The sequence below is a fragment of the Ursus maritimus genome, unplaced genomic scaffold (assembly GCF_017311325.1).
Source record: "Ursus maritimus isolate PB19 unplaced genomic scaffold, ASM1731132v1 scaffold_7, whole genome shotgun sequence".
NCBI classification, from domain to species: domain Eukaryota; kingdom Metazoa; phylum Chordata; class Mammalia; order Carnivora; family Ursidae; genus Ursus; species Ursus maritimus.
The window spans coordinates 17,892,159-17,915,769 of record NW_024426885.1 but is presented as its reverse complement, the minus strand read 5'-3'; the positions used below and the strand labels follow the sequence as shown (position 1 = coordinate 17,915,769).

Genomic DNA, 23,611 nt, shown 5'->3' with positions numbered 1-23,611 from the left:
GTTCTCAGTTATGATCCATCTAACTCCAGGGCTGGGCTCCGAACCACCAGGCAACACGCCCTTGTTCAGACTCTTCCTAACTCCTTAGAAATGAAGTCCCTAAGACTCACATCCCAGGAGCCAGGTTTCCTTAGAGCTGAGGTTCTCAACAGGGGAGGCAGGCGATGCTGGAGATTTGGGTGCGGCATCTAGAGGGTGCTGCTGGCGTGTAATGAGGGGAGGCCCGGGACGCCGCTGAGGCCCACAGTGCACAGGACACATCCCCGCACAAAAAGCATCCTGCCCAAAATGTCAGAAGCGCCACTGCTCTTGAGACACCCTCCCGTGGAGAATCCCCACCTGCTGCCTTCTCGGAGCACCTGCACTGACCTGTAGAAGCAGGTGCGGGTTCACAGAGCTCATTAGAAAATCCACTGGGTCTATGCAGGAAAGGAGCCATGGGGCCAACGAATCATGGAGACATTCCTCAGGGGTCTTTAAAAAAAAAAAAAAAGGCAATTATAAGTCAGGGCCCATTTGGTTGATTTTACTCTGTCTCTACCTTAGACATAGCAGGGGCGAATAAAACATGCATGTCATTTGCAAGAAGTAGACCTTGGTCTCTTAATTGAAATATTTGGCGGGAGCGGAGGGTGGGGGGGCGCCTGGGTGACTCAGTCAGTGAAGCATCTACCTTCAGCCCAGGTCCTGATCCCGGAGTCCTGGGAATGCACCCCATGTCGGGCTCCCTGCTCAGTGGAGAGCCTGCTTCTCCCTCTGCCCCTCACCCCGCTTGTGCTCTCTCTCACTCTCTCTCTCAAATAAATAAATTAATTAAAATATTTTTAAAAAGGGAAACATTTGGTGACCCATCTGATTTCTGCACCTCACCTAGACTCCCCAAATTCACCTGCAGATGATCTAACTCATGGAAGGGCAGTATCCTTCTGTTGGATAAAAGAGCTGACTTCAACTTCTGATTTAAACCTTGTCACTTCTGATTTAAAAATGATACACCAACTCTCCAGTGCTGCTGGGGTTTTCTCCCGTGTTTGATACAGACCAATCTTGTTACAGAGCTCCTTGACGTTCCACAGACCAAAACGTCTCCCCCTACGTGGGGAATGCCTGTTCCTACAACACTGAGGATCTATTTTGCCATGTGTTTGCATTTCCTGGGCCAGTTTACTTTGGCACTTACAAATTCCATGAGAGTAGGCCGGGAAAAAGTGTCAAATCAATTCTGGATTAGGGGTGGTGATGGTGGGGACAAGTAGAAATTCAATTAAGGTTTAGGTTTCCTTTCAGTTTTCTCATTGATTTAGAGCCGAGAGAAAAAGCAGATTTGTCTAGGGATTCCTGGGCTCAGGAACCCAGGACAGCAGCCAGGTCCTGGTGTCCACCCAGCTCTGGATTTGGGAATCAGGCGCCTGGGTGAGTGCGTTTGGCTGGCGGGGGGACTCAAGCCTGCAGGGGGCGCTGTGTCCCATCACCGCTAGGCCAGGGCCTGTCTAAGGGATCACAGGCCTGTGGGACCTGCCTGCCTGGCTGCAGTGTCAGACTTGGGGGCGGGGCGGGGGGGCGGTTTGCTGTGTTCTAAAGCGGAATCTGAAGTGGCTGAGCCACACCCACCATCAAGGGCAAGATTATTTTAAAGGCCCACAGTTGATTTTTATATGAGTTCAGAGAGCTACAGACAACCTGTGGGGTGGGTTCCAGGAGCTGGATCCCAAACTGGCCTCTCAGAACGACGCCCAGACCGCCCTCCCCTCCCAGGTCCCTTCCTATAGCGCCATCTACATGCGGAGAAATGTCCTGCCCAGTACCTAATTACTTTCTGATAGCTGTCATATTGAAGAAAAGGAAGAAAGAGGGCCCCATTTCTGGATTTCTGCAGGGCATAGACTGAGCATCCATGTGCCTTTCTCCCTGGGAGTCCACAAACACGGGGCCGGTGATTCCTGGGAAGAGAGAAGATGTCCACGGTGAAGAGGAGGGAGAGGCACGCGTGGCTCGAAATGCCAGCCCGCCAGCTCCCATCAGCAGAACCCCCGCCTCGCAGCCACCAGGAGCCAGCCGCGAAGTTTTTGCCGTTTCGGGGAATCTGAGACAGGGTCAAGGAGGAGTGTGAGAAAAGAAAGGTAGTCCTCTCATGGGGCACAAAGGCCATTTTTGGGCAGGGAGATGTATGTCGTTAGGCCTATGCTAGGGAGCCCATCCAGCATTGAAGAAGAAGAAGAAGGAGGAGGGGGAGGAGGAGGGGGAGAAAGGGGAGGAGGGAGAGGAGGAGGGAAGGAGGAAGAAGAAAAGCCATCTTTCACTAATTTCACATAAAACTCAAGATTTATGCTTTTCTACAATAATCAGATGTGACAAAAGGAGGCAGACAACATGCTAGGCCTCAGGCACGAGTTTGCAAACTTCGTTCTTAACGAGCCCCTTCCCTCCTGGTTTTGTTCTGTGCTGGGCATCGACACGGTGCCCCGCCCTGGCCCAGGTGTGTTCTTTGTCCTTGCTGAGGATGTGCTCAACCTCATGCACGAAGGACAAGTCCGAGTCCCAGAGGAGTAAAGCGCAGGTCCCCCACACCTGCGACTGAGGACCCATGGTCCTTAGTCCATAGGACTTACTGCTGCTTTGCTCCCACTGGGGACAGGACACAAACTGACCATTTATTAAGCACCTGCTCTGTGCTCGGTGCCCAGCGTGGCAGGTCCTGGCGATTTCGCACATCTAATCCCAGGGGACCCCGCAGAGGAGGTACCATCATCCGCACCGTAAGAACCAGAAGTGGGAGGCAGAATCCTCTGAGCTTTCGGAGCCAAGGGCCGAGTTCTTCCCAGCAGCCCACATGGCCTTGCTGCGCATATGCGTGCTGGCATCCGGAATGCGGGGATTGGGCACGGCTCCCTGCTAAGGTTTGGCACAGAGGGGCTGGGGCATAGGAAACAACCAGCATTGCTGCCTTCAGTGGGAAGTGTGTTCACTGTGTAGAGAGGGGATGGGATCTCCGTTTCCGAATGTGACCTCCTTGGCCAAGGGCCTCTTTTGATTAGTATAAAGACCTTCAGCACTAAGTAGTTCTGTGGCTGTGGTCCTGGTCACTGTGTGGCAGAAACGAATACAAGAAGCAGAGACTTGTATCCTGACTCTGTCAAGGGCCAGTCCTCTGGCACAGAAGAGAAGAGAAGCCAGTTTGGAAGGAGTGAGGGGCCTCCAGCCTTGAGTCCCTGAAAGCCCAGCACCCCAGAACCCCAGGGGACATGCCTTGGGCTCTCTCATGCTGGCCCTCACACCCTCCCCTAATTCTAGCATTAGGAATTTTTAAAAGGGCAGGAAAGAGGAAATAAACTGACCTGGCAAAAGGAATAAAACAAGAGCAGAAAGACACACTACCCCTCCCAATCAGGGTCATAAAGAAAAGGAGGGAGGGAAGCCGGTTAATATTTCCACTTAGAAAAGGAGTTGATAGAGTGTACATGAACTGAGTCTGTGAAAACCCCAAAGAGCAGGCCTTGGTTGTCCTCTTTAAGCCTCAGGACAAAGTTTAGGCTATGATTTATTAAGTGAGTGATAAGCCAAAGAAACCACAAAGAGCTAGCATTTAATGAGCACATACTATGTGCAAAGCACCTATTATGTCTCAGTACATCTCAGTGTTAACCCAACAGTGAGAACCTGAGCCCCTAGACAAAGGCAGGCCTTAGCATGATTTCTGGCTCCACCTTCTAATGACCTTGTCGCCTCGGGCAAGGACATAACCTTTCTGCCCTGGGTTTACTCACCTGGATAATATAATCCAGATAGTAATAGTATTGCCTCATGGGTTATGGGAGGATTAAACAAGATAGCCTGCAGAAGCTCTCGGCACCCAGCTTGGTGTAAGGTAAACCCTCCAACAGTTCTGGCGGTGATTACTCTCTGTGGCAGGAGGTAGGATCTCTGTCTTAGAAATGAGGAAATTGGAGTCTAGAACGGTGGTGGTGGTCGGTCAGCACGCAGGGTGGTTCACTGCCAAGCCTATCTGCCCCACAGGAGGAAAGCCAGAGTGGGGGGACCCACCGTTAAAGATCCATAGTCCTGAATCAGGCCCAGCACCCCCATCAGGCAGGGCGCAGGATGGGAAGGATCCTGGCCGTGACTTCACAGCCTTGAGTTTCATTCTTGACAGAATCGGTTTGAAAGGAGCTGTGGGAGGGATGTTCTGCAGTGGTGGCCAGGGGGTCATGTGCCCCAGATGCCCCTTCCGCTGGTCCCGAAGCCTTCTGGACAGAGCGGAAGAGTGGCCCCTGGCAGCTGGGGGACTGAACCTCCACCAGCCCCTGGGGAGAACGGGTCTCCCTCGGAGGGATCCCATGACTCAGGGAGGCAGGCCTCGAGCCACGCACCCAGCATGTCAAGGCCCCACCGGCAAGCCACTCACCGTGCAGTGGGGCGCATCTGGATGCTCTCAGCCTGCCGACCAGCTGCCCCGTCCCGGTCCCGGCACTCTCGCCCGGCCTCGGCCCTGGCTGGGTGCGAGTAGAGCAGGAGGTAGGCTGCATACGGGCTCACCTTCAGCGCGGGAGGCGAAGGCAGGGAGCACTCACTCTCCAGCCTCTTCACCCCCTCACCCACGCCTGGTCTCCCTCATTCCCCAGGGGGAGGAGGGCCCCCCACCTGTCCGGGCCTCAGTGTCCCAATTAGATCACGTGATCTAGGAGCACCTCTTTACGCCCTGCGTGGGAGGGAGTATGGTTTAATTGGAAGAGGGCAGAGTTTGGAGCCAGGCTGGCCGGGCTGCTTTACTGGTTGGGAGAGGTGGTGTGAGTTCCGTAACCTCTCTGAATCTCTCTGAGTCTCACCTCACTTATTCACAAAATGAGGAGGAAGCCACTGTCATGGTGAGTATGATAGTTAAATGAGGTACAAAGGTGTACTACTATTCGCACTGCCAAGCACATGGTAGGTCTTCAGTATATGTTCTCTTCTATTCATTCAGTCAACAAAAATACAAATGCCTACTAAGGGCTAGGCACTGTCTTCCCCATAGAACCTGATACAGGCTAACACTTAGTAGGTGACTCCCCAAATATTTACTGGTTGATCATCTTGTGTGTTAGGATCCACAGTGGGCCACCTTGTTCCTAATGGAAACCTGTGTCATCACTGACCCATCATCACGTTCCAGGTCCGCTCAGCCCTACCCTGGAGTAGCTCCAGCTCGGGCAATGGGGTCTCTGTAAAAAATTCTCTGTGGGAAGCAGACATTGGCCCCACCATCCCACACGGGGATCACCACTGGCTACCGATCTCTCTCCTGACTGTCTTCTCCCTCTGCTTGCCTTGACCTGTCCTAGCAACACATCTCTGATCCCTCCATCTGGTTCCTGGTCCTGGCATCCTGCCAGGAAAGGGAATTGGCATGGTCTGAGTTTGCTGGTACCTCTTCTGCTACTTCTATGCACTGGATTATTAGATACTCAAAACCACAGCCCAGTGGCAGATGTCCTCAGGAGTCTCATTTCTCAGGTGAAGAGACGGATGTGTGGGGAGGTTAAGCAATTCCCTCCTCCAGGCCCACACTTAGTAAATAACAGAACTGGAATGGGAGGCCAGGTCTCTGACTCCAAAGGCCACTGACATTTCACCTAGCAACCTCTGTCCTCTGTGATGCTGGGGTGCAGATTTCATAAGATGGCGTCAGACTACCATTTATTGTGGGTGGTGGAAGATGAGAAAGTGCGTGTGTGTGTGTGTCTGTGTGTGTGTGCATGTAGTGTGTGTGTGTTAGGGGAGTGGGGCAAGCAGAGGGAAAATAAGAGGGAGACTATCAGAGCCAAACACAAATATCCTCCAAGAAGGGGGCCGGGTGCTGTGCAGGAAGGCCCCGCACCAGACCTGCTCCTCCGCGGAGATGGAGCTGAAGAAGGGTGGCCCCCTCAGCCTTTGGTAGACTTGTTTCCGGAAACCTTCATCTCCAGGGCCTTCTCCATAGGAGTCCAGGGCTATGAGAAACACTGACTGGTAGACCGTGGGGAAGCGTGTCACCTTCTGATTTGTCAATACTTCCTTCCAAAACTGTCCTAAAACACAATGAAATAAATGTCGCCGATGTAGGAAATACCCCCGTTCAACAGAACTGCTTAAAGACAATGTCGAATTTGCATCTCTTCATCGTTATCCTCGGAAACACAAGGGCTCTGGAAGGCCTGCCACACTAGGTCCACATTTTTGAGCCAGCACTGAAGCAGTGGGATGGAAGCCAAGAAATAATGATAAAGAAGAAAAGCTTACCTGGGGTTTCAAGCAGCTAAGGTGCGGAGGCTTGCCTTCTAGTCATGGGGGGCAAACACTTGAAAAATTGAGGACTGTGGATTCTCAGTTTTCTGTACTGTGGCTTCAGTGGTTTGTTAGGACCATTATTATCTGTATTATTACTATTATGAAACTAACGCCCACTATCTGTATATATGCATGAAGTACACCAGGCCTCTCCCCATATCCCGATGGCTCCTTCCTGTCTGTGCTGAGAGGTATCCAACCATTCTAGGCCCGTACATAGGGGTGTGTATGTACATGTGTGTGCATTTTATACAAAGAGTATCACACTGTAATGCTGTTCTGCACCTTGATATTTTTTCCCCACCTAAGCCTGTACTGGGAATATTTTATAGAATGAATTTATGTTATTGTTTTTTTTAAAGCAGAGTGAATTCAATTGCATGGAGGTTGTGTGGTATATTTTTAGTTCTCTAAGCTTTCTGCCACTGCAAGCCAGTTGGAATGTGATTATGGAGGCTTGGGGGGGAAATGACGAGGCAGTTGAAGGCTTCCCTGCCAGTACTAAGACCTGGCCCAGCCTCTCCTCAACTGGCTGCAGGCAGAGGTGACAGAAGCAAAGAGAAAGGAGTGGCCAGCAATAACAAAGGGAGGCAGGGGATGTTTTGGGAAGTCTGGTTTAGAATTCCAACCGGCTGCCCAGAGAAATCTGACACTTTGGGCAATCCAAAATACTTCTTGACAAAAAGATAAAAGAACTCCAGAACATTATTATACATTTTTCTTTACTCCCCTTTGCTCCATTTTAGCTCATGCTTATATAAAACAAGCTCACTTTATGGGGCACGTGGGTGGCTCAGTCTGGTAAGCGTCCGACTCTTGGTTTCGGCTCAGGTCATGATCTCACGGGTCATGGGATTGAGCCCTGCATTGGGCTCCCCACTCAGTGGGGAATCTGCTTGAAAATTCTCTCCTGCTGCCCCTCTCCTCACTCATGCTCTCTCTCTCAAATAAATAAATAAATCTTTTAAAAAATAAATAAAATACAACAAACCAAGTTCACTTTATTTTTTTTTAAAGATTTTATTTATTTATTTGACAGAGATAGAGATAGCCAGGGAGAGAGGGAACACAAGCAGGGGGAGTGGGAAAGGAAGAAGCAGGCTCATAGCAGAGGAGCGTGATGTGGGGCTCGATCCCACAACGCCGGGATCACGCCCTGAGCTGAAGGCAGACGCTTAACCGCTGTGCCACCCAGGCGCCCCCCAAGTTCACTTTAGAAAGATAAAACTGCTGTAAAACTTATACAGCATGTCCATAGCTAAATGTACGTGTCGTTTTTTAGAAGCCTGTGAGTGGGATGTGCTGGTTAGATGCACAGACAATGAGGCCAGCCTATGTGGGTTCGAATACTAGCTCTCCCTCCTACTAGTCACATGGTCTCGGGCAAGTTATTTCAGCCCTCAGGGACTCAGTTTCCTCATCTATAAAACGAGGGCAATAAAAAGTATCTCCCTGTGGGGTGGTGTGAGCTAAAACGGGTTTCATTCAGTATTTGAAGTGCTCACGGTGGGGCTTGCCGATAAGGCAGAGCTGTTGGGGCAAAGGGCTCAGTCCCAGTGTCCGAAAGATCCAGTTTGGAGGACCAGCTATGCCACTCGGGACCTCTGAGCTCTTGGGTAAAGTACCTTAGTTATCTGAGCCTCTGGTTCTTTGTCTGGAGTGCAAATAACGTCTGCCTTCCAAGGCTGTTGGAAATGAGTGCCACGATAGTGTAAATCGAGTTTGGAATATCTGCTTCATGGGGCTCTCGGAAGACTGAGTGCAACAGTACAAGTCATATGCGTATGTGTAGGGACTTAGAGGAGGTACGTGGTACATTCAGCCCTCCCAATCATCGCCACATGAACCAAACTACCTAAGAATTGCTGTACGGGACCACTACGTGGGTCTTTCCAGGCCTTAGCTGGGGCTCCAACAAGGACCTCTCACTCACTATGCAGAAGAACTCTGGGTAAGCTCTCTCCGCTCCATTTCAGTGTCCCAATCATAAAGTGAGGACCTAAGGGTGGCTGGCTCATAGGGTTGTAGTGAGTATCCAGTGAGTTAATGCATCTGGCACATAGCAAGTGTTCCTTACTTGTTACTTTTTTTTTTAAAGATTTTATTTATTTAAGAGAGAGAGTGAGCAACAGACAATGTGAGTGGGGGGAGGGGCAGAGGGCGAGGGAGAGAGAGAGTCTTAAGCAGACTCCCCGCTGAGCAAAGAGCCCAGTGTGGGGCTCGATCCCAAGACCCTGAGATCATGACCTGAGATAAAACCAAGAGTCAGACACTCAACTGACCGAGCCACCCAGGTGCCCCAATTATTACTTCTTACTGTGGGGGTCACTGAGGGCTTATCAGCACCCACCTCCGTCCACTGCACAATACTGAAGACGAATTCCCCTGGGCTGAGTCCCAGGTTCTCTGCAGGCAGCAGGATAGTTTTTGCACCCTCTGAGCTGCAGATTAAGATGATAACTAAGAAGAGGAAACAAAGTCAAGCGATGGCGCATGCTCACGTGCACACACACACACACACACACACACACACACGCGCTTTTTAGAAAGCGTGGCTTGAAGCCACTCCAACGAGCAAATGAGACCTGAACTTTCTCTTTCCTTGAGCATGCTTGAGGAAACGGGAATGCCTGCACTGTCCCCAGCGTGGACACTTCCTGAAACGCGCCCACAGCCCACAGGCTGGCTGCTTTTGCCCTGCAGCCCCAAAGTCCTCACTGCGGGGCTCTCTCAAAGTACAAGCCAAAAAAGTTGGGGGCCACTTCTGTGCCCTACTTTCTTCATTGAATTCACTCAGAGCAGCAGATCTGGCCTGTGACTTATCAGCCACACCGCAGTGAGGAGGAGTTCGCAGATGCCAGAATCAGCAGCATTCATCCCTCTGAGTCTGGATGGGGCGGGGGGTGGGGAGGGGGAAGAGGCTATCCTGCTTTTCTTCCCTCCAAACACAGCAGCATGCATTTTGAGGACACCCTACTGAAGCAGGGATTTATTTTTTAAGTGAGGTAAATGATAGTCTGCTTATTTGAGTCCCAACTGTGTGTCAGGCATCTGCTAAGCACAGGATGCAGCCGTTGACAAGAGAGAAGACCCGTGCCCTCAGGAAGCTGACAGCCACACAGCATACAAGTGAAGACATTAAAGAGAGCATGGAAGATTCTAATTAGGGAGGAGGAAAGGATGCTCTGATACTAATGTGTGTGTGTGTGGGGGGGGGTGTACAGCTCCGCATCAGGAAGTCAGAAAAGGACCCTTGGATGAGGTGGGCTCTGGGCTGAGTCTGGAAGGATAAGAAGAAGCTCCCCACAGAAAGAGTGCTGGGTGGGGTGGGATGGGATGGAATGGCAGGTAGCACGCCAGGCCAAGGAATCAGCAAGTCCCCAAGTCCCAAGGCCATAAGGGCCATAAAGGGCTTAATCTATTTGAAGAACAGAAAGGAGTCAGTTACTAATCCATGCTAGAAAGGAGAGCCTCCAGTACCGCAGGAAGAAGAATTGCTATCTCACACTGACCAGTTGTTATGTTTAGCACTTCACAGGCCTGACTTTAGTTAATCCTCACCATTCTATGAGGTAGAGAGGATGACGGTCTTCATTCCACAGGGAAGGTATCCGGGGCACAGGGAAGGTATCCGAGGCACAGGGAAGGTATCCGGGGCACAGGGAAGGTATCCGGGGCACAGGGAAGGTATCCGAGGCACAGGGAAGGTATCCGGGGCACAGGGAAGGTATCCGAGGCACAGAGAGGTTAATGTATTTGCTCAAGAGCGTACCGCTAGATAGTGTCAGGGGCTGTTGATCTCCAGAGCCCATGCTCTAAACAATAACCCAAATGAAGGACCCAGCCCAGCTGGAATATGCTTCCAGAACCTACTCTGTGCATCATAACACTATAGCATCAGGGATTTCACATTAGATTAAAAAAAAAACAACAACCTTGCTGTTGGTGATGCTTTTATGTATCATCAATTTTGCACCCTTTTTCCTTCTGCTTCTTACATCCATAGAAAAATGAAGAGTTCTTTGTTTTTTTTCAAACAATCTGCTTTTCTTATCTGTCTCTCTAAACATAAGCAACAGAAGACTCTTTCCTACTTACTTCTGGTAGCCAATGACACGCCTCTAAGATTCTCCTGAAGGGAGGCTGCGTCATTGTTGGTGTATTTCACACTGACCGTGGTGGTGAAATGGGATTTGAGTCCATTCTCTACAACCTTCCACAGTTCACCCACTCCATCCCCAGAGGAAGTCCCGGAGTTACCTCCAAACATCCCAATGTGTTTCCAGCCCAGGTACTGAAGACTTCTCTGGAGCACATCTCCAATTTTGTACCTGGGTGGCATGAGTGTCACATAGGTGTCATAAGAAGTTGTCCTCCAGTTTTGCAGTTTGTCCAACAAAGTCAAACACAGGGATATTCCACTCTGAGGCCAGCAAGCCAATAACCTTGAAAGGAACCAAAAAGATGTCTTTCCATAGTTCAGTTTATGCTACACTCAAAGCCTATCATAAGGTATCATGTAAACTTGGGATTAAGTAAGTCTATGGGTCATACTGGACCCTCCCTTTTGGAATATTGATGATAATGTTTTGGATGCATCTGAGGATGCAAAACCTCAAAGGACAAGAATAACCAGAGAAAGCATTTATTGACTGATTTGTTCCTTATTCACTTCTCAATACTTTTCATTAGGAGTCTACTATTTACAACCAACTTTGGAGACCTTGATCTTAAAGGAGCTTATGATCAATTATGACAGCAGCTAAGACATACAAAAATAGCTTCAGAGTTAAATACACCCTTCAGTATTTATAGGCAATAGACTTATAGGAGTTAAGAGAAGTAAGAAATTACTTCTGATTGGGGAATTAGGGATCTGAAGGGTGAGGGTAGAGGAGTGAAGAAAGACTCCATGGCATTTGAACTTGACTTTGAAGAATGGGTAGGCTCTGGACAACTAGAAATGTGTCAAAAGAAAAATTCCAGAAGAGACCAAGATCCAAGTTCAAATGTGAACTTCATTTGAGAGTAACCACTAATGACAGTTGCGCAGGATTTGTGAGAGTGAGGGCTGTAAGTTTCTTTGCTGTTCCACACCTCTCAGAGCGCAAGATACCAAGGACTTCCACAAAGCTAATCCCATTAACTAAACAGGTACAAGTCATTTGTTTGTCTTCTTTGCTTGCCCCAGCTTACTGCAATCTGTCATACTTCACTCTTTCCCGTTTACCCTCAACGTCACTGAATAATTTATTACACACAGCAAAGGGAAAACTACACAAACAAATGATGTTTTTCTGCTTGAAACAAAGCATTCATTTTCTACTTAATTTTCCTGAGCCGCGTGGCTGACAACATTCAAGTGAAGAGTACGAGCCTACACACAACAGCACCATGTCCAAACAGTCGACAAGTTTGTTAGTGAACATCTATCTACGAGTTAGGGAGTGAACTAGCAATTATTGATTTGAAAGGCTTTCTTTCAAGAGAATATTAACTGTTCTAATTACATGGTCTAATTACATCTCAAAGAGATGGTACCCAAACCCTACATAGTTATTATTTATAACAATGTCATCCTTGCCAAGAGATTATTCGAGTCTGTCCCGTCACCTTTAAAACCAACCCTGCCAATAAAAACCAGCCAAGGTGTTTAGAAGGCTATACTCTACCTCTGCTGCTTCTGGGCATGCTGGTCCAAACAGGGCAGAAATCTCTTGTCTCTGGACCTGATTGGTGAGAACAGCGAGAGACTCCTTGATGCTGCAAGTTGCGTTGGTATAAGCGAATTCCCAGCTGAAGTTTCCGAGGTCCACTGTCTCTGAGTTGATCTTGTCCATGGCAGTCTGAAGGCCTGCACCCAGCCTTTGCACACTGAACGGGATTACCGAGCCTTAGGTCTTGCCTACCTCAGAGGCTATTTCCAAACCTGTCGATTAGAGGGGTTGGCTTTTCTCCAAACCAAACTCATCATAACTGGTTCTTCACCGAGCTACAGCTAGGTGTCCCTGCTAGGACAGCTCAGTGTCAAACTGGCAAATCATCTGAGTCTAGACTCCCAGGCTCTAACCATAGTTAGAGTTCCATGGACCTTTTTGACTCAAATGGTTACCGGATGTATGTGGCCCTGGGTAAGTTAGTTACATTAGTGCCCTAATTTCCTCAATTTCAAAATAATATGACAACACCCCTCTCAGAAGGATGTTGTAAAGATATTGTGAGATTATGTAATTCCTTAGAACGCCACTTCCCGTTAAGCAAGAACTCAATAACGGAGCACCCTTAATGGGTATATCATTGCACCGGTCATAATACCAAAGCGAGGATTCTAGAAACAATGTCTCATTACATGCTCTGCATCCACTCTCCTCCTCCCATTTACAAACTTCTTAAAACTTACACTCCCCCTCTAGATAATTTTAGATTCTTTCTACAGACTTTCTCTGAGAATCTTTGAGGCCAGGATGACTGTGTGTGTCCCTCCTTGGATCCTCAGACCCAGCAGTGTTGGGCCTTTAAACATGCAAATTCGTATTAATCATAATCAGTATGAGCACTTTTTGTGTTCTTTTTTTTTTAAGATTTTATTTATTTGAGAGAGAGAGAGTAAGCGAGCACGAGCGAGGTGAGGGGCAGCAGGAGAAGGAGAGGTAGAAACGGCCAATAAAATCATACAATAAAATTTAACCACAGTCAAAACTTAGACATAAACTGTATACCTGAAACAAATATAACGCTGTATGGTAACTATACTGCAGTTAAAATAAAAATCTTAATTAAAAAAAATTAAATGCAAACTTTATGTCCAACAGTAGGGGGTTGGGTAAATAACCCGGCATGAATCCATATGATTGAGGACTATGCAGTCACTCAAAATATTTTAAATGTACATTTGTTGACTTGGAAAGATAGTCACAGTGTTTTAAGTGAGGAAGCACACTATAAAAACAACATGTGCTGGGGCCCCTGGGTGGCGCAGTCAGCTGAACATCTGACTCTATTTCCGCTCAGGTCATGATCTCAGGGTCGTGAGATTGAGCCCCACGTTGGGCTCCGCACTCAGCACAGAGTACGCTTAAGACTCTCTCCCCCTCTGCCCCTCCCCCCTCTGTCTCTCTCTCTCAAATAAATAAATCTTTTTTTTTAAGAAGACACATGCAGTATTCCATTTTTATTTAAGATTTTTTTAAAAGATCTTATTTATTTGAGAGAGATGGTCAGAGATAGTGAGCGAGCACAAGCAGGGAAGAAAGGGAGAAGCAGACTCCCACTGAGCAGGGAGCCTGACACAGGGCTCCATCCCAGGACTCTGGGATCATGACCTGAGTCGAAGGCAGATGCTTAAACAACTGAGCCACCCAGGTGCCCCTCCATTTTTATTTTCTTAAAAAGCCACACAGGCTGCATAGCAAAGATTATATACACCAAACCACTAAAAATTGTTCTCTTTGGATGATAGAACTTATATGGGTGGTTTCTTCTTCTCTTTACTTAATTTTCATGTGTTTTGTCTTAATGTCTGTGATGAAGAAGAAAAGAAAAAGTTTTAATTAATAATAAACCCTACAGACTTGCCTTTGTGGAGTAAAAGCATGAGCTTTCACTCATGCTGTCTGAATTCTCAGGTCAGGAGAACCTCACAGCGGTCTGAGTCCTCACACCTCTTAGGCACTTGGCTTACCTCTGTGGGCTCTAATTATTCTCTGCTGAGCTCAGTGCCTTCCATTTCTCCACTGCCCTCAGAGGGGGAGAGCAACAGAGATGCGGTGGTCCAGGTGATGGCAATCATCATCGGGAAAAGTTGCCATAGTTACAGGGCCACCCACTTTGTGTGAAGTGCTTGATTGGCTGGAGTGGAAAGGCCTGAGGTTAAAAGAAGCTGCGGGGGTGGTGGCGCTCTGTAGGGACTGTGGGGGCTGGGAGGGGGTACACTGTTCTCCACTTTGCTTCTCCAGCCCTCCTCCCTTCTAGGATACTCTTATGCCTGAAAGTTACCAGTGTCATGGTGGTTGACGGGGGAGGCCACGTGGTCGCGTCCGATGATGGTTTGGAAGCCTGTTCACGGCCAGCCGAGGTATGGAGTTTGGTTTCCGACGTCAGTGAGGTAGTGCTCTGATTCATAACTACTTTAGCCCGTCTGTTTTCTGAAGAGATTATGACAGAGGGAAGGCTCTTTCTGCCTGATTGATGGTTTCCTCAGTGCTGGCCAGCCTGTGCCATAAAGGAGACCCAGACCCAGCTGCTCAACATCCGGGATCAGACAAGATGAGCTGATCCGGGGTGAAGGAGTTTTAGTAAGAGCTCTGGCTTTTTTTCTAGCTGCCTTCCCCCCCGCCCCCCGCTTCCTCCACCCCTAATTGCCTCCCTTCAGCTTGTAAATCTGCAGCCTAATCATATTTAAAGAAAAAAAAGATTTAGAATGTGTGGATTTGAACTTGTCCAGAAGCAGACAAAGGTGTTGAAGTACAGATGAGCCCGTAATCACCTTGAAGGAAAGACAGGGGCAGAGGCAGCCATCACCCCGTCCTCACACACTCTCTCGCATCTCCTCGTGTGTGTGTGGGGGGGAAAGCCATCCACCTCGGGTTTGGCCAAGTAAATAAGACTGGATCTGAGCCTCCATTTTTCCACTGATGAAGTGGAAAGATGGCAGGGCAGAGCTCTTTGACTTCCCAGCGCCTTGTCCTAAAACCCTAGGGCCCTGGAAGATTCATAACTAACCACGTATTTCATGCTTGGTGGTGGCAGCAAGTTTCTTTCCAGGCCCCGCTCCAGGTCCCTAAAGGGAGCATCCCTGAAGCTGTAATACACCTCGTGCCAACCCTCCCCTAGTAAGAGCAAGGAAAAGGCAGGTACTACCTGTCCAGGTGTGAACTTTAAACTTCCCTGTTGTGTTCTCTACTCTTGCAAATAGTGGTGACGCCGTCAATAAATCAGAGCGTCTAGTACCTGAATGTTTGAAGAGCTCCAGGAAAGCGGAGTAAAGTTGAACTTATGTAAAGGGGGAGATTGTGTTTCTTGGAACTAAAACACAGCAGGTTCCTTGGATCCAAAAGCCACTCCTTTAGGTGACCATGCAGACACTACACCTAGAAGGCAAGGATGGGGCACTGGCCTTGGCTTTCTGATGACGACACGCTGGTCTTGTTTCTGCAAATGTTCATGCGAGGGGCTGATGATCCCCTTTCACGGGGACATGACCGCTTACATACTTCAACACCTGATATTTATCCTGGGAGGCTGAAAGACCCTTCCTCTGGCCTGTGATGTGTTGCTCTTTCTCACACGTGTTTCCACCAGGAATGAGTCTTTGCCACCTGAACAGTGTTTCTCACCGTCTGAGGATCGTAATCCGTACTTTCTAGTTTTCTTCTGGCTACAGGTATAACCTAAAGTTTAGCAGCTTGGTCCAGACGTGAATGCTGTATTTCTGATCTGCATATTTATTTTGTGGTCTTTGACCCCGTCTCCCAGATGACCGCTCCCGACCTCCACTAAAGCCTTAGCATGCAGAGCAAAAACACCCAGAAAGTGGAGAGGAGGAGGGGCAGCTGTCTGCTCAGTAATCAAACATACTAAATGATTAACAGTAATGTAATTACTTCCCAAGCCACTCTAACATTTTAAGTTTTCCAAGAACACCTTTGTTGCCACAGTGTCCCAAACACTGAGCAAACAAAGTACCCTTGCCTTAATACATCTTTCTCTGGTGAGTATACACTTTTAACCCATAAGCATGATCTGCTTCCCATCCAATCAGGGGCCTGTGTGGCATTACCCTTGTCATCTGAGCAGCTTCTCTCTGGTGTGTAGCCATCTAAAGCCAGGCAGGATGTCCCTTCTGACTCCTCCACCCTCTTCAGCTTCTTGTCTGGAGAGACCAGAACCCCTCCCACTTCCTGGTATTTCCGCTCTACTCATGTGAAAAGTTCCCAAATAGCTCTCTAGCCAGCCTCTCAGGGTTGTGCTCTCATGCTGTGAGCCCAGGGAACCAAGCCTGCAAAGCAGAGGACCACGTCCCTAAAGCATGCTGAGGGAGGAGGTGTTGGCATGCCCCCCAAGCTCTTGATGCCCCCATCCGTGGGTCCTCGCTCACTCTCCTGGAGGACGTGTACCAGATGGTTGGGAGCACTGATTTAGAGTGAAATTTAAGCTGACTTGGACATGTTGTGCAGTGTCTAAACCTCGGTTTCCTTATTTCTGCTTACCGTGATGAGCTCACACAAGGATTACATGGAGAAACAGATGCAGGTAGAACACGCAGGGTGGTGCCTGGCCTGGGGCACCAGCCAGGGAGTGATAGTAGTTTTATGATACGGGACTGTTGCCTCAGTCAAGGTCATTACCTCTGTTGAATAGATGCTATGGAAACCGGAGGTTCAGATGAAAGACCTTGCTGTCTTCAAGTTCTTCCAGAGCAGTTATGACCTATTCCCTGCTGCCACTGGGTGACAACACCTTTTGTTTATTTTCTAGAGGCATTAAGGCTGAGGACCTTTGGTCTAAATCAGTGCTATCTAAGAAGAATACGATGCAAGTCACATACGTAATTTTAGAATTTTCAGCAGACCTATTTATAAGAGGAAAAGGAGCAAGGAGAATTACTTAACTAGCGAATCATAGATGTTATCACTTAACATGTAATCAGTATTTTTAAAACTGAGATGTGATGCTATTTTCTTCATGTTAAGTCTCCAAACATTGGTGTGTGTTTTGTACACATCTAAATATGGACTTGCTCCCTTTCCAGTGCTCAGTAGCCACATGTGGCTCCTGGTTAGAGTATGGGGCAGCTCAGATCTTCGTCTTCTCTCTGAGCTACATTTCTAACCTACTGGGAAATAGTGATGATCTTTATGGGGTTGTTGAGGGCTCTGGGAATTTAGAGCTGACCCCTCTCTCAGGGATCTTTCCACTTTCCATCTGATTCTTAGTGTCCTTGGAAAGCTCTTGCTGACAAAGGAGCAAATTGCCTGTGTCACTGTGTTCCAAACTTGCTGACATCATGAACCTGAGAGTAAGGGTATTTATATGAGACACTGGCCTGGAGGAGGCCGTTCACAAACATACCCAGCCACTGTGAGGGCTGAGGGTCAGCCTGTCGTGGCCCATCGTGCGCTGTGTCTTGCCAGTTGAAAAGTTCAGATCTCAGTCTACAAGGCAGTTTGCTGTGTGTGTGTTGTTGGGGGAGGGAGGGGTGGCATATCTGGGCATAGGGAAAACTTTGTATTGCAATCTATGCAAACACTATTCTCGTCAACCGAGTGCTTGTACTTGAGTAACACTTCCTTCCCACGAAGAATAAGCAAGTGGCCTCAAGAGCCTGGGTGCCCAAGCTGTTGCTGTCCATGCCCCAAGCTGAGAAAAAATGAACTGCTCTAGCACCGAGCTGGGGGCCAGCTCCCCTCACACGTGTTGCAAAGTCCCGTGGTGCGGGATTGACAGCGGGGCCCAGCGCGGAGCCGTGGGTACTCACGGCACAGCAGACAACTAAGCAGACAGACCTGAGGGTAGCACAGCTGGATCTATGATGCATTGGCCCCTCTAGTTGAGTGCAGTGAGGCGCTGTGTAGGAAATGATCTCAGTGGCAGGAAGGCTATCCAGGCAGATGCAAAGCCCTTCTGAGGAGGGGAAAAAGTAGCTGTCCTTCTACCCTTGGGATCAGAGCCATATGGTTGGCATTGTGTCCTCCTTCCTCTAAGACAACGGTTCTTCATTTTCTTTGAGAGGCCATTGAAAGATCCCAAGATAAATACTTGTATATACATATAAATGCACAAGATGGGGGTTCATAGAATGGATCATACTCACAGATACATGCTTAAGCTCTGGACTCAAGGCTACCCCAGTTTAAAATCTGACTCCGAGACTCTGCCAGCTATGAGCCCCATGCCTTGGGCAAGTTAATTGGCCTCTCTTAGATTTCTTCGGAATAATAACTCCTTCATGGGGATGTAGTGAGATTAAATGAGATACTGCAGACAAAGCTCTTAGGACAGCACCCTCACGTGGGAAGCGCTCAGTAATGTTCCTGATCCCCTTGAAGTTCTTCTGAAAGGAGTTGGCAGGAGAACCGTAGCTTGCTACCTGGAAAGGTGTACTTTGAGTGCCATAATCCTTTTGAAACATCAGATAACCAAGGGAAGGGTGGGTACGGAATCCTGATAGTTGGAATGACCAATTATGGCACCCTGTTAAGAGTTTAAGGAACTTTGCCCCTTCCTTTTCACATCTCAGTAGAAGGGTAAACTTCAAAGTCAGCTTTGCCATGTGGGAAGCTAAAGGTCAGTCCCGCACAGATTTATTTGTGCCCACTCGATGCCATCACAATGTCTGTCCTGCTATACGGCCACCTCTAGAGAGGAATGTCTCGCCTCCTTTCTCTCTGAGCCATCGTTACTGTGTTAACACGAGTAGATTCAGCCTATAGCTCTAGGATTCTGCTCTTTCTCCTTGGGTCGTATTGCCTGACTTCTAAAGACTTGGATTAGCAGTCGACACAGGCTAAGAGTACGTGTTATAAAGAAGTCTTATTTCACACGTGTTTTTGTTTTGTTTGGTTTGGTTTTGAAGAGAGACGCTATAGAAACCAATGGTTTACCAAGAGATGGGGTGCCATGGGGGCACTGGAGACCTGGCTTCTGGACTCCCCTCTCCTACTCAGTCCATGCTCCATCTGCCTCACATTTGACTGTCTCAGGTACCCCTAAGAATAAAGTTAAGGTTGTTGGATCAGGTGACGTCCCCTGTACACTCAACTCACACCCACATGGGTTGTCTAGGTGTGACGCTGCGTGGCCTGGATCTACCTGTACGGAAGGGGAAGTGAGGGGCGCCTGGGTGGCACAGCGGTTAAGGTTAAGCGTCTGCCTTCGGCTCAGGGCGTGATCCCAGCGTTATGGGATCGAGCCCCACATCAGGCTCCTCAGCTAGGAGCCTGCTTCTTCCTCTCCCACTCCCCCTGCTTGTGTTCCCTCTCTCGCTGGCTGTCTCTATCTCTGTCGAATAAAATAAAATAAAATCTTAAAAAAAAAAAAAAAGAAGGGGAAGTGAGGCAGGGAATGGCGTCCCTCCTGGTGTTGCCCAAGCGCCCCTCTGGGACTAGCCTGCCTGCTGATCTTGAGGAGCACCTCTCTTCTAGAGCACACGATGAGTTCTACTCTGGGCCCAGCTGTCCTCCCAACTGCAGGGTCTCCATAGCCAAGACCACCCCAACCACAGTCCCTTCCGGCATTCCAGCAGTTGGGCTCATGGGAGGCAGAGTGGCTGTTCTGTGCGATGGTGGTCCTTGTGTGGTTCCCACCTCGGCAGCATGGACATTACCTGGAATTGCTAGAAATGCAGACTCTCAGGCTTAGTGAATCATAAGCTCTGGCACCAGCCCATTAATCTGTGTGTAATAAGCTCTCCAGGGGCCTGTGATGTTTATTAAAGTCTGCGAACCACTGGTTTGGAACGTCCTGCTCTCTAGCGGGTATGGCATTAATAGGTTGTTAATGAACACAGTGTGGCAGGAGTCTAGTCCGATGAGTCCAACTGATGCCCCCAGTGCTCACTGAACTGAATGTTCTTTAGTTATTTCTTAGAAAGCCCTCTTCCTTCGGGTACTGACGCAGGACTAGGGCTGTGTGCCATGAAGTGACTCTAGAGAGTTAAGTCACTAAGACCTGGATGCGAATCTGGCCTACTAGCACCTGATGTGGTAGCCGCTCCCTCACACAGGAGTCCACAGGACTAGGTATTGGCTTCAGATTTTGATGTTATTGGCTGACTGGTTGAATACAGTAAGAAGAAACCCAGTGCAGCATCGCCACACATTTCTGCCGGTCCAGGACACAGAAAGCTGTCAAGTGTCTGAAGTCTGCTGGTGGTTCAAGGAGCACATACCAATGAGGCAGAACCATAATGGGACAAAGGCACTGAGGTACCTGCCTGGGGCCAGGGTCAGGCATCACTTTCACAACGAACCAGTTGTCTAATTCTGGGTGATTTCCTTCACCCGAAAGGGCCTGGTGCCCTCACCCGTAACACAGAAATTGCACACAATCTCTAAGCCTCTTCTGTCTCCTTTTTGTTTAGTAATGGTGCCCTAAAGTCTTCAAGATTTGAGAACCAAGGGGCACCTGGGTGGCTCAGTTGTTAGGCGTCCGCCTTCGGCTCAGGGCGTGATCCCTGCCTTCTGGGATCGAGCCCCATATCAGGCTCCTCTGCTGGGAGCCTGCTTCTTCCTCTCCCACTCCCCCTGCTTGTGTTCCCTCTCTGGCTGGCTGTCTCTCCCTCTGTCAAATAAATAAATAAAATCTTTAAAAAAAAAGGAAGATTTGAGAACCAAGAATGGTGACCAGTGACCTCAGCATGGAAAGAGAGAGGGGCGCCTGGGGGACTCAGTCAGTTAAGCGTCTGACTCTTGGTTTCGGCTCAGGTCATGGGCTCAGGGTCGTGAGGCAGAGCCTGGCATTGGGCTCTGCACTCAGCATGGAGTCTGCCTGAGATTCTTTTCCCCTCCCTCTGCTCCTCCCCCCACTCACATTCTCTCTCTCTCTAAAATAAATACAATCTTTTTAAAAAATGGAAAGAGAGAACAGCAGAGGTTGAACAGTGATGTAATAGCAACGTGCTTCTTCAAGGGCCTTGCTAAGCCACGGGAGGTGCGCGCTGCGTCCGTGACTCCGCATTCTAAATACCACCCAGGTAGGCTCGCCCCTCAGACTAAATGTTAGAATGATTTGCCTTATTTCACTGTCTTGGGAATGTTCTCATTCTGGAAGCGTCACTGGCCCCTTCCAGAAGAAGCCTGATCTTGAAAGGCAGACCTCTGCTTATCTGATTCTTAAAGTTATAGCTTGAACCAATCAAAGGGGCTTCCCATGTTCCTCTCAACCTTGAGGAGCAAGTTTTCCCTCTTCGTTAGCTAGACCCTCCATTCCCTATCACAGTCTCAGGGATTCTGTCCAAAGGCAGATGCAAAGCCTTGTCTGTCTACGTCCTTTCCCCTGAGGAATGGGCTTTACAAGGGTTTTGCTTATTAAATGTTAGGTTTTGGAGCAGAGGGCTGTTATTTCTTCTTCTTCCTTCTCCCCAGCCCTTGCATAACGATCTCTGTTTTAACCTTTTGCCAAATTCTACACTTGTCACTGTTGGAGGTTACTCCATGTGTTTGAACAGGTAACTTCTACCTTTGAACCTCTATTGCAACAGGTTCAAAGGTTCCAGGGAATCTTGTGGGTCACTCTTGGGACGGGACGCGTTGGCTTCAGAGGTGGCCTTGTCGCAGGAGCTGCGGAAGGAGCAGAGGTGTCTGAATGAGCCAGTGCAGCCAGCCGTGAGGGGGGCATTGCCTGGACGCAGCAAGTGAGCGTGTTCTTACAAGGTAAGCTGCAGGAACGCTCCCTGCTCTGTAGTTTATACATCTACGGGTCAGCTAAGGATGGGGCCGGGAAGGTGAGACGCATGTTTCCTCTTGGTCGAAGGGCTCTTTTCCAACACGAGATTACACTTGGCTGAGTAGTCATCTCCACTGACTTGTGTGGAGCTAAGCAGAAACCAGCTGGAAAGGGAGTGGAGACATCGGGGCTGTGTGAATGCTGGCTCGGGGTAGATTTGGGAGAGAAAGTTGTTAATTTCACTAAAAGGAACTGAAACGGAGGTAAAAGCCTTAAAGGTTATAGACAGAGCCGAGCTGTGTGTCTCCACCTTCCATTCAAAACTTTCTCAGGATGGTTATAAAGGCTATTTGCCAGGGGCTGATGGTGGCGAAACCCATTTGGAAGGGACGAGGGGAAGAGAATCCTTGGCAGACCTTGTCTTGGGCGCTGGGGTCTGGACCAGGTGTGTGACCTATGTTACCTTCTATAAGGCAGCTGGTGTCGTTCCCATTCCATAGACGAGTAAAGTGTCTCTGGGGTGTGAAACAGCACGGCCTGGGCGACCTACCTAGGAGGTGGTGCTGCGGGTCGGATGAGAGTCCCGGTCAGTCTGTCACTCTAGGCTGCTGCCGCCTCATCCAGAATCCCTGTGTGTTGCCAAAGCCTTCTGTTATTTCCTAAGACCTTGGGAGCATCACTTGTGTGCACCTAGGATTGAGTAGGAAGGCAACTCCGCAGAATTTTTAAATGATGGAGGCACTTCTGAATTTGAGCATCAAATCAAGGAGGAAAATAGTAAAAACAAAAAAACACAAAAAACAAAAAAACGGGGGGAGGGTGCCGGGGAAGCTCCTCCGGCCCTTAGCTCTTCATCCAGCTGGTAAAAGAAGCCAGCACTCAGGGTATTAGAACAGCTCAGCCTTGACACCTATTCTGCTCTCTGCTGGAGGGAGCTGCTTCTTGAAGGAATGAGCTTCCCAAACTAAGCAAAGCCAGGGGTCCCTCCAGCTGTGAGATGACCCGGGAGATAGATTGGCAGGGTGGCTAACCTCCTCCTCTCATACTTGGTCTTTCTTCCATGTCTAAAGTGGGCTGCTGTGAGGCCAAGGGATCAGCTCCTGTTCTCTGAGATTGCAACAGAGCTCACCGTGGCTTTTTTTTTTTTTTTTCCTTTGGTTTGGAGGCTTTTAGGATCTCCTCTCTGTAGAGAGAATAAATCCTAACCTAGCTCTGGTAAAAGGCCAGGTTCATGCTGAACTTAACGTAAGGCTTCTTGAAAGGTCTGAGGCTGGAGAAAGTGTTGCTTAATTCTGGGGTGTCTGTGAGGGGGTGGGCCGGAAGGAGCAGGAGAACTCAGAATTTCTGCCTCCAAATGCAGGCATGGAAGCTCCCATGCCCTTCTGAGGCCCCAGCCTCAGGCGAGTTCTTTGGGACTACTGAAGGTCCTGATATCCTGTAGACCAATCTCCAGGACCCTTCGGGGGGTCTACACATTCAGAACAATTTTCATAATAACACGAAGAAGTGGTTTGCCTTTTCCTGTTCCTGGCTCACGTGGGTACAGTGGGTTTTCCAGAAGCTGCGAGACAGGGCATGGTGTATGTGCCTGCTGTAGTCCTTTCAGAAGTTCCCAGTTTTAATTTGGGGAGGTGAGGGAGGCAGCAGACTAGATTTGTGGTGTATATTTTGAGGTACGAAAAGGATGGGCTGATGTGTCCAAGGAAAAGAACACAGGCTCTCGGTCTGTGTCCCTGCCTTTCCCGACTTGCTTGTTTTGTTGGCTCTCCTGGAAGTGCCTGGGGACTGAGGCAGGTGGGGGGGGGGGCACAGGTGGGTTGGAGGAGGGTGACCCGGGGCTGGGCCGGGCTGGGGCCCCACCATCAGGAGGGAGGTGAGGAGGGGAGCCGTGTCCCCTCCCTGGTGCGGGGCAGGGGGGGGGGGT

The 23,611-nt window shown here is 49.0% G+C and overlaps 1 protein-coding gene across 1 annotated transcript in view; it reads right to left on the bottom strand.

Moving 5' to 3' along the window:
• Positions 1-14,092, bottom strand: part of LOC103659237 (guanylate cyclase 2G-like) — a 41,785-nt gene extending 27,693 nt beyond the window's left edge. The window contains 6 exon segments of the mRNA XM_040624321.1: positions 4,403-4,533; positions 5,860-6,044; positions 10,402-10,667; positions 10,669-10,748; positions 11,976-12,196; positions 14,023-14,092. Coding sequence (XP_040480255.1) covers positions 4,403-4,533; positions 5,860-6,044; positions 10,402-10,667; positions 10,669-10,748; positions 11,976-12,196; positions 14,023-14,092 — 953 coding nt within the window.
• Between the last annotated feature and the right edge of the window lie 9,519 nt (positions 14,093-23,611).